General features: G+C 43.8%; 1 protein-coding gene across 2 annotated transcripts in view; it reads left to right on the top strand.

Moving 5' to 3' along the window:
• The window catches only part of exoc4 (exocyst complex component 4), a 253,715-nt gene that overhangs the window by 207,433 nt on the left and 35,730 nt on the right, over positions 1-10,552 (top strand). For both annotated transcript variants that reach the window (XM_036577676.1, XM_036577677.1), the window contains exon 14: positions 4,866-5,044. In XM_036577676.1, the coding sequence (XP_036433569.1) occupies positions 4,866-5,044 (179 nt within the window). The remainder of the gene's footprint in view (positions 1-4,865; positions 5,045-10,552) is intronic.

A 10,552-nucleotide genomic window follows, 5' to 3' on the forward strand; every position in this document is an offset into this window, starting at 1 on the left:
AAGAGATGCATTTGATTTCAGGATCACAGAGCATATATTTGTCCCAGCATCAACGACCTGAGTGGTTAAACTCAAACTGATAAACTATGTCAAAGAAGCAGATATGAAGTTAGATTTATCATTATTGTTGATTGTGACGACGCTAATCCAAAAGCCCAGTGAGCAGAGTGAGGTTTCAAATAAATCCCTCAAAACTAGAGACATCTCGAGACCAAACTGTCACACTTTTGGGAAAGCCAGTGGAATATTTTCAGGGATGGACTGCAGCTCCAAATTACATCTATCTTGTACATTTCTGTTCTTTTTTTTTTTCTTTTTTCCCCCGCTTTGTAACATCACTACAACCATTTGATGTTTGTTAACATACCTGTAAATTTGGAAACCAGAATGGCCGATCTGATCCTTTTCAGGCCCTAATTTCCAGGTTTTCAGTGTCAGTATTGTTGTTGTATTTTAAAACGTTGATTTTAGTTTTCCTGTGGGCCGCTATGCTTTGTAATTATACACAGGTGGGCCTTGGGGTGGAAAAGGTCGAGAACCCCTGGTCTAGCAGACTCGCTGTGGAACAGGAAGCGGGGTTTGGGTGGCAGAGTTCGGAACTCGTGTCCTGCCTTCGTGTCTCTCGTGGCTGTCATTGTCGCCTTCTCCCTCTCTGGCGGCTGATGTCCTCCTCCCCCTGCCACTCACGACCCTCGGCAGTGTTCAGGATTCGGACCCCACTTTCCCGACTGCTCTCGTGGCTGTCGTTGGGGCCTGGCGGGGCGGGGGGGGTGGCACGCTGTCCTTAACATTTTGTGAAAATTTCATGATGAATACTCCAGTAGAAATGCTCCAAAATAACCCGGAATAAAATCTCTTTACATTAACCTACATTAAGAACATTTTTGGTGAAGTTACATTTTGGAGATGGTGCTTTTTGGACAGTGGTGAAATAAAAAAGAGTAGATATGAACAATAAGAAGATAAAAACAAATGACTAAATAAAAGGATTATAAAAAGCAGTGCTGATCATCACCGTACCGATGTGGCGTCAGTGTCTATCGCTCATGACGCATAAGAAAGTTATATTAATTGCACAGTTGTGCATCTGTGGCACACAGTCGTACTGCAGAAGACGGGTGAGAAATGGAAATAGGCGTGTTAGAGGCAGCGTGTCAGAGCGGATTCTCTCGGGCGGAGTACAGTGTTATTAAAAAGCCTCGTGGCTGTTGGAATAAAGGATTTCCTGAAGCTCTCTGTGGTGAATTTGATGTGCAGCACCGTGTTTCTGAAAAAGGCTGCAGTACATCATGAAGAGGATGAGGATGTTTTAATAATGACCGGCAATTGGCCACCGTCCCTCTCCTCCACTACTGACCGCAGAGTGCAGATCAGTCTCAACAGCACAGCTTGATCTTCTAACTCATGCAGAGCTTTTCATATCTGCTCGAGGAGAGCAGCGACGGTCACGGTGGGCTCAGCAGACCCGACGGAGATACAACTGCCAGTAATTGGAGTTCAGTGTTTTGGTTTTGGTCTTAATACAAACCAGCAGCTTTTCTCTCTCTCAGTCTCATTCTCTCTTTCTCTCTCTCTCTCTCTCTCTATAAATATATATATATATATATATATATATATATATATATATATATATATATATATATACACACACACACCCTTGTCTTTCTCTCTTTCTTTCTTTTTTCTCTCTCTCTTTCTGTCTCTCTGTCTCTTTGGTTCTATCTCTTTCTTTTTTCTTTTTCTTTTGCTGTCTTTCTATCTTTTTGTCTCTCTCTTTCTTCCCCTTCTCTCTCTCTCTCTCTCTCTCTCTCTTTTCTCTCTGTCTCTATCTCTGTCTATCTCTTTCTTATTTCTCTCTCTTTGTCTCTCTAATTATATCTGTATCTCTGTCTCTCTGTCTCTGTCTCTATCATCTCTGTCTCGGTATCTCTCTCCCTCTCTTTCTCTCTCTGTCTTTTTTTTCTCTCTGTCTCTCTCTCTCTCTCTTTCTTTCTTTCTTCTTTCTTTCTCTGTCTTTCTCTCTTGGCCTCTTTCTCTTTTTTATTTTTTTCTCTCTCTGTTGCTGTATTTCTCTCTCTCTCTCTCTCTCTCTCTCTCTCTCTCTCTCACGTGGCTGAGCAGTGGTTCTTCCTTTAAGAGTAAGTGATTGTGAGAGGAGTGAGTGAAGGGAGGAGGCGTCTGTTTATATCAGAATTGGTTTGGAAGTCTATTGTCCGGCAGAAAGCCACGCTGCAGACAGCAACTGTAAAATAAATAAATGACCTGGTTAGGTGGACAAAAAGCCGGTCTGTCTCGCTCATTGATGCTAAACACGGAGAGCCGGCGAGAGAGCTTTATTATATAAACGCCTGTGACAGTTTCATCAGTCTGGCGGCCAAACGCACAGCGATAAAAACCCCATTAATAAGCCTTCCTTTCAGTACATGTTCATTTCGTTGTTTGTTTCTTTCTTGTTTACTTTCGTTTTTAGAGTAAAAAGTAGATCTGTTGTTGCACATTTATCACAGACTCAGATGGAGTAAATCGTCTGCTTTACAAAACACTGGTCATTTTCTGTGAGGTGTTCATAGTACATGGACTCAACAAACACAAAACCAACATTCATCCAGTTCTTCTCCCAGTTTTGTCATGTTGCTGATTTGACTGCCTGAAATGCTGTAGTGCAGAGAGAATTAGGACAATTTCCACTTCTATTAAATATTCAGAAAAGAGCTCTTAATTTCTGGAAACATATAAAATCCAGTGACCCCCTAGTCACTCCACTGTAAAGCACTGGCCAGTTAGGAGCAGAACATCGACAGGAGTCCCCTGAGCCAGCTGGTCCTGAGTCTCAGTGACCTAAAACCCACTGACATCACCAACACCAATCAGCCTGACCACACGCTCGCCCAGAAAATCAGACCCAACCAAATTATCACCAACCAAAAACACAACTACATCACCCACTGGACTGAGACCACACATCAACAGCACAAGGTTCAGTGCTATTCGGCCCTAAATCGAGATTACAGACACCTTAGCAACATACCTGACAACAATTAAAGAGAGAAAACTGAGGAGAGTGCTGACCATGTACAGACTCAGTGAGCACAGTCTGGCCATTGAAACTGGCCAGCGCAGACAGAGCTGGTTACCCAGAGAGGCCAGACTGTGGTCTCACTGTGAGCTCTCAGTGGTGGAGACGGAGCTGCACTTCCTCACAGAGCTGCTCTAAATACGACTCCATTAGAAAGGAGCTCTATGGGAAGGTGAGCGGCGTCTGTCCTGAGTTTGAGCTCTGCAGTGACTCTGAGAAACTGCCGTGCGTGTTGGGAGAGAAGAGCGAGCTGATCACACGCAGCGAGACACCTGACCACCTGTCACAACCTGAGGGACAATCAGTTAATAACTGTTGGTTATTATATATTGATTATTATATATTCTGAAATATGTCTTGACTCTTTTTTGGTCTTTTTCTTTGATTACTAATAACCCTGTAAATAGCTTAATTTCTAGTGTTCTATTATAATATATAATATTGTTTTTGTATTTATGTTTATGTGTTACAGCTTTGGCATTAGTGTATTTTATTATATTCATGCCAATAAAGCACTGTTGAACTGAGAGAGAGAGAGGGGGGGGGAGAGAGAGGGAGGGGAAGAGGTCAGGCTTGATTGAAATGCATGTTGGTATTGATGTGGACTTCTGGCGTGACTCCAGGACTGAAGCAAGGCCAGCCGTCTTGTGTTCAAAGGAGCGTGAGATTGTTATCATAGTCTCTCCTCAGCAACTTCCTCCTCTCCTCTCCACTCCTCTCCACTCCTTTCTTCTGCTCTCCTCTCTCATCTCTCCTCTCCACTCCTTTCTTCTGCTCTCCTCTCTCATCTCATCTCTCCTCTCCTCTTCTCTCCTTATCTCCACTCCTTTCTTCTACTCTCCTCTCCTCTCTCGTCTCCACTCCTCTCCTCTCCTCTCTCCTTATCTCCACTCCTTTCTTCTACTCTCCTCTCATCTCTCCTCTCCACTCCTCTCCTCTCCTCTCTCCTTATCTCCACTCCTTTCTTCTGCTCTCCTCTCTCATCTCTCCTCTCCTCTCCAGTCCTTTCTTCTGCTCTCCTCTTCTCTCCTCTCCCTTCTCTCCTCTCCTCTCTCCTTATCTCCACACCTTTCTTATACTGTCCTCTCTATTCTCTCCTCTCCACTCCTTTCTTCTGCTCTCCTCTCTCATCTCTCCTCTCCACTCCTTTCTTCTGCTCTCCTCTCTCATCTCTCCTCTCCTCTCCTCTCCTCTCTCCTTATCTCCACTCCTTTCTTCTACTCTCCTCTCTCATCTCTCCTCTCCTCTCCTCACTCCTTGCTTCTTCTCTCCTCTTCTCTCCTCTTCCATCTTTCCTCTCTCCTTATCTCCACACCTTTCTTATACTGTCCTCTCTATTCTCTCCTCTCCACTCCTTTCTTATACTCTCGTCTGTCATCTCTCCTCTCCACTCCTTTCTTCTGCTCTCCTCTTCTCTCCTCTTCTTTCCTCTCTGGTCTCTCCTCTCCTCTCCTCTCCTCTCCTCTCCTCTCCTCTCCTCTCCTCTCCCCTCCCCTTATTTCCTCTCCTCTCCTTTCAGGGGACAGCGTTGGTGTCTCCAGGTGGTTGTTAGGATCCCCACTTTCTCTGTAGCTTTTAGTCATTTTTTGAACTCCAGTCTTTGAAACCTTTGGTTTTTTCACTTATTTTATTTGCATGTTTAAGAAGTTTAGTTTTTTAATTGCTTCTTCCGAAGTCCTTAAACTTACGATATTACCTGCTGCAGGTACAGATGACACGGAGGAATGAGGGAAAACCGTATCAAAGCTTTTACTCATGTTTTATGTCAGATTATGTTTGTTTCTCTCAGAGCCGCCTTCGCTAAGGAGTCCGAGGTATTGACTGGCAACCTGGGAGACAAGCTGATCCCTCAGAACGAAATTCTTCGGGATGTGAGTGACCTGAAGGCCCTGGCTAACCTGCAGGAGAGCATGGAGTGGCTAGCTGCTCGCCTCAAAGGCTTCTTCTCCAGTCTGCCACAAAGTTCTAGTAAGTGAGCATTCTGTGTTTGTTTTTGTACATACTCAGGACAAACCTGTCCTGACTTTGTAGGAAAACCAGATAAAACCTACAATATCAGCACCAGCAAAATGCACCTGAGTTTGTAAAGTGCTTTTCAAAAAACCTACAGGTCAATATGATTGAGGAAAACCATTTCTTTTTGGCTACTGTACTGATTATTTAGGGTTAGATTTAGGGTCATTCATATTACATATAGATACTTACATATGTAGTACAGAGCCATTTTGTCCTTTTAACAAAAATCAATCTACCTTGGGAGCCATTATTATGTCCATTTTACCATCTTGGCTGTAAATATGTCTCAGTATGTGCTGATGTACTAGTATAGGCTAAAATATAATATAAATGAAAACACAGACTTACTTTGCTCTGCTTTAAGCTTTAGCTCAGCTATAGCTGCTTTTCTCACATCTCCAGCAGGAAACCTTTCCTCAAAAGTAGAACAGTTCCTTGAAAAATGTCTCTCAGCGTTCGACTTTTTACAAGGCTGAAGTCGCTTCTCATTCGCCAGCTTCTTGTTTGAATTTTCCTGTTCCGCCTTAAATGGTGCCTGAGGCACCAGAATGTAACTGCTGCACCATTTAAGGTGGAACGGGAAAATTATAATGAAAAGCTGGAGATTGTGAAGTGTCTAAGACGCCTAAGAGACCGATTTTAGAGAGTTGAAAGTGATTAGGGCTGGGAGGGTGTTACTGATCACCTGTTAAAAATGTAATTTGTAACCTAATCCAAAGGATTACTCTATTAAAGTAATCAGGTTACTTCTGTTACAGTTGTATTGTGTGTCTGAAATCATGAGTTCAAATCCCATGCAGGTGCGTCCAATAAAAGCACTAATTATTAGTGCTTTATCAGCGATATCATTGGTCGATACTGCTAATGCTGCAGCTTGCTAATATCAACCAACTGTTATATTGGTCAGACCCTAATGCACACAGTATTTGCACAAAAAAAATGAGTTTGTGGTCAACTTCGCATATTTGACTGTGCAGTTAATTACCTAGTGATTTTCTCTTCTTTTTTTTTGAGTCTTCCAGACACTATTCAAGCTGCTAAATGCTCCACTGCTCCAGAGTGCTTCTGCACATTCTCTCTCAGAGATCACTCAAGCAGCTCTCTGAGCTTCAGCCCACATCACTGCACCTCCCACTGCCCCTCTGAACACCCCCCCCCCACCACCACCACCACCAACCCCACCACCACTTTTTTTTTTAAACTGAAAATGGTAAATTAGCTTTTTTAAAACTATTGTTATTTCTCTCTCCTTTTTGGGGGAGCAAAGACTGCTTCAGAGAGGCTTGCTCCAGGAGCAGATAAAAATTCAATAAGAGCGCTGTGGAGGACGTGGCATAATTATCATTAATTCTGCACAGTGGCAGTAATGGAGTGTTTTATCATGGCGGGACAGCCTCAGTATTGTTCATTATTTAGTGTTTGCTGAGCTGATGGGACCGTCACCGACGGAGACCCTTATCTTTCCCTCCTAAAGGCACCCCCCCCACCTCCACACGCACACACATACGCACACACTCCCTACCCAAATTGGATTTTATATTACAGAGCCAGTCAGGTATGAACAAGTCATTTTCTCCCCGCCTTGTCTTGCAGACTCATACACGTTTGCCAGTGTAATGTGGGCGAGATTAAGGAGCTTCTCCATGCTAGAGAGTGAGCTTTGGAGTGCGGCGGACGACTTCTTTCCTCTCACAGAGACGACCTTGAGAGAGGGAGAGAGGGCGCGAGATACAGAGAGAACGAGAGTGAGGCAGACAGAATGACAGACAGAGAGGGGCTTTTTTCTTGGGAGAAAAACTGGACCACCTGAGTTAGGAATGGACAGGGTTCAGTCACCTGTTGTGAAGATATATTTGGGTTGGGCTGGGTACGTACAGGACTGTGCGATGGTCAGAGACCACCCTTCATTTATTTAATGCTCAGTGTTGCAACCGTCTAAGCTTTGGCTCTATCGTCAGTGAGGTCAATCCCTGGTGATGCTACAGCCATACAAAAAAGTTATTTATTTTTCAGGAGACATAAAAACGGTATAGTCACTATAAAATAAGTAAAAAGAACAAGAGTTTCCAAAACTCCAGTTCACAAAATGATTAAAAGCTACAGAGAAAATGTGACTCCTAACAACCAACTGGAAGACCTGGTAGACGCCAAAACTGGCCCCATCAGATAAACAGCACTTAAAGCTTTCATCTCTGAGAGAGAGGAGAAAATCAAGCTGCTTCAGATCTGAAAACATCCACAGGTGTTTCTGTCCATCCTTCCACTGTGAGAAGACGACTCAGCGCTGTGGGTCTGAAAGGATGTGTAGCTGATCAAGAAGAACCTCACTGAGAAAAGGAGACGGACACATCAAACAAAGAAGCTGAACGATGGACTGACCACCCCAGAGTCCAGGCCTCAACACCACTGAATGTGTTTGATTACTTCAGAAAACGATCAACCAGCTTCTAAGACTGAACTTTGGAGGTGTGTCTGCAGATTCTTTGAGAAACTGAAAGTGAGTCACCTGAAAAGAATGGGAGCTGTAATAAAGGCAGAGTGGACACACTAAATACTGAAGTATATGATATTATATGCAGTTGTTGAGGCTTCTGTGTAAATTTACCTGATGCTGAAAGATGAATAACTCTAAATGAATAACGAAATGAATGAAGGGTGGTCTCTCTTGTTCACTAGATAGACTTCCTTCCAGCATTCTGAGGATTTGCATGGTCTTTCTGTATGCAGGCTCCTGGTGATGAACTTGAACGTAATGTTAATTTGATCCAGGTGTTTATCATGCTTTAAGACAGGCCAGGTATAGAAGGAAAGAGTGATGTGCTTTGACTTTAACCGTGTCCTTGATGTCTGCTTTGTGATTGTGATTGATCGTGTCTGGGCCATATCACCCTGTTTAGCCCTGTGCTGGACACGTAATCTCCAGTGACAATATTTACTTGCTCTTGGTGCCCCATTCTGCTTAGGACAGCTCAGAGTCAAAAGCAGCTTGTGAAAAGAATTGTTAAGTCATTAAAGCTTAAATTGGTATCAGTTAATGAAAGCAAATAGTCACTGATTAGAAATATGCAAATTATATCATTCTAATGCCTACTTTCTTCTCGTTGTTAGCCACTTTAGCATGTTTCGTCATAGCTAGGAGGCCACAGGACGCTGTGGGCTGGATCATTTTGGTTCTCAGTCCAGCCATGACACTGAGGTGTTTGAAAACTCCAGCAGCACTGCTGTGTCTGATCCACTCGTACCAGCACAACACACACTAACACACCACCACCACGTCAGTGTTACTGCAGTGCTGAGAATGACCCACCACCCAAATAGTACCTGCTCTGTGAGGGTCCGTGGGGGTCCTGACCACTGAAGAACAGGGTAAAAGGGGGCTAACACCTGCTCTGTGGTTGGTATAGTGTAGTGAGTAACGCCTCTGCCTTCTACGCTGTAGACTGGGGTTCAGTAACCGCCTGGCTAAGCACCCTACATTATACCAATAGTCCTTGGGCAAGACTCCTAACACTACCTTCGCCTACCTGTGTAAAAATAGTCAAATTGTAAGTCGCTCTGGATGAGAGGATCTGCCAAATGCCATAAATGTAAATGTCCTGACCATTGAAGAACAGGGTAACAAAGTATGCAGAGAAACAGATGGACTACAGTCTGTAACTGTAGACCTACAAAGTGCTCCTGTATGGTAAGTGGAGCTGATAAAAGAGAATGCAGAAACATTGAGATTGTTTTAATGTTATGGCTGATCGGTGTAAGTTCATAAACACAAAAAGCGAAAATGGCAAACGTACTCTAGCTTCAGTGCGCCTGTATGACCATACATGTGAAGGGGAGTCAGAATTTGCGGAGGAGTCAGAATGCAGCACAACACCTGTTGTCTAAAATATCTGTCTGCAGCGTCCAGCTACAGGATGAAGTTTTATTCATTTTTGTAGCACACAGTGGGTCACACTATGTCGTAGACCACATCAGCAAGTTTGTATTACGTTACCGCTTAAGGCTTACCAGTGCTACTTTATCCTGCTCAGCTCATTTATCTCTTTTCTGTCTCTCCTTTTCTCTGCCTCTCTGGTGTAAAACAATAGAAATTGCTCTCAGTAAAGTAGACTCAACACGAGTAAGCCCACTTTGGCTTGCTAAGTTGAATCTTGGAGATTCCTGACCTGTTCAGACTGTCATTGGAGTATTAATGATGGGCTAATGTCTGAGAAATGACACACCGTTTACCGTTTTCAGTCATTTTACAGGTTAAAAGAACAGAATGCAGGTCAATACCAGTCAATTATTACATACTTTTCCCCCAGCATTTAAACTTTTAAATGAACCTTTTAGCCAACTGTGTCCAAACACATCGGAATTAGACCTCCGCATTTAACCCATCCGTGCAGTGAAACACCACATACACACTAGTGAACACACACTAGGGGGAAGTGAGCGCACTTGCCCCGAGCGGTGGGCATCCCTATCCACGGCGCCCGGGGAGCAGTTGGGGGTTAGGTGCCTTGCTCAAGGGCACTTCAGTCACGTCCTCTCGGCTGAGGGGATCGAATCGGCGACCTTCCCATCACAAGGCTGGTTCCCTAACCTCCAGCCCACGACTGCCCCCAGATGGTCATACCATCTGTTTGGTGATAAGAAAATGAGTGCTGTGAATGAAACATTACTGTCACAACATCGTCTGAAGATTCTCGTCTCACAAAACCTTTGTTTTGTGTCAGACACATCATGGCTCATTCAAAAAATGGACATACGGTAGAAAAAGTAAACGACAGCGAAGTTTGTTATATTGCGATCTACGTCCACAAAACAGCAGTTTCTACTCCGGTATTTCCTCCATTTACCCCCGTTCATCCACTCGCAGCCTCTGGTCTCTCTGCTCTGACCCCATTTTGCTTTTTAGGCATCTGTCCCTGAGGGAGGGTCTCTGGTTCGTTTAGAATTGATCTGTCCATTAACTTATAAGTGTTGGACACACAGGGTCTGTAGGGCTATTGTGTATAGCAGCTCAGATAATCTTAACCCTTGTGTGGTGTTGATGTGTTTGTTACTCAGGGGTCTGCTGGACCCACATTATTGTTTTTAAATCAATACAGCCATAACAATTTATGTAAAAATACCAGATGTTTAAAATATCACAAGTGTCCAGTGTAGGGTTCTCCTTTAGCAGCTGTAGCCAGTCAGCAGCCTGTCCATGTTGTCCACCCTCACACACACACACACACACATATACAAACACATACACACGCAGACACACACACACTAACAGCAGGCCATGTAGGAGGAGAACAGAGTGAAGGACACAGCACCTCCACACTTTTACTCCCTGCAGGTTCACCCAACACCACATGTGTAATATAAATGTGTGGGGGGTGAACAGAGTGAAGACACTGAAAATGGGTTATTTTATATGTTCTTCACAGAAAATGAGCAAAGACCAAGAAATCTGAGGTTGAAATAATA

The sequence above is a fragment of the Colossoma macropomum genome, unplaced genomic scaffold, assembly GCF_904425465.1.
Source record: "Colossoma macropomum unplaced genomic scaffold, Colossoma_macropomum, whole genome shotgun sequence".
Classification (NCBI taxonomy): Eukaryota; Metazoa; Chordata; class Actinopteri; order Characiformes; family Serrasalmidae; genus Colossoma; species Colossoma macropomum.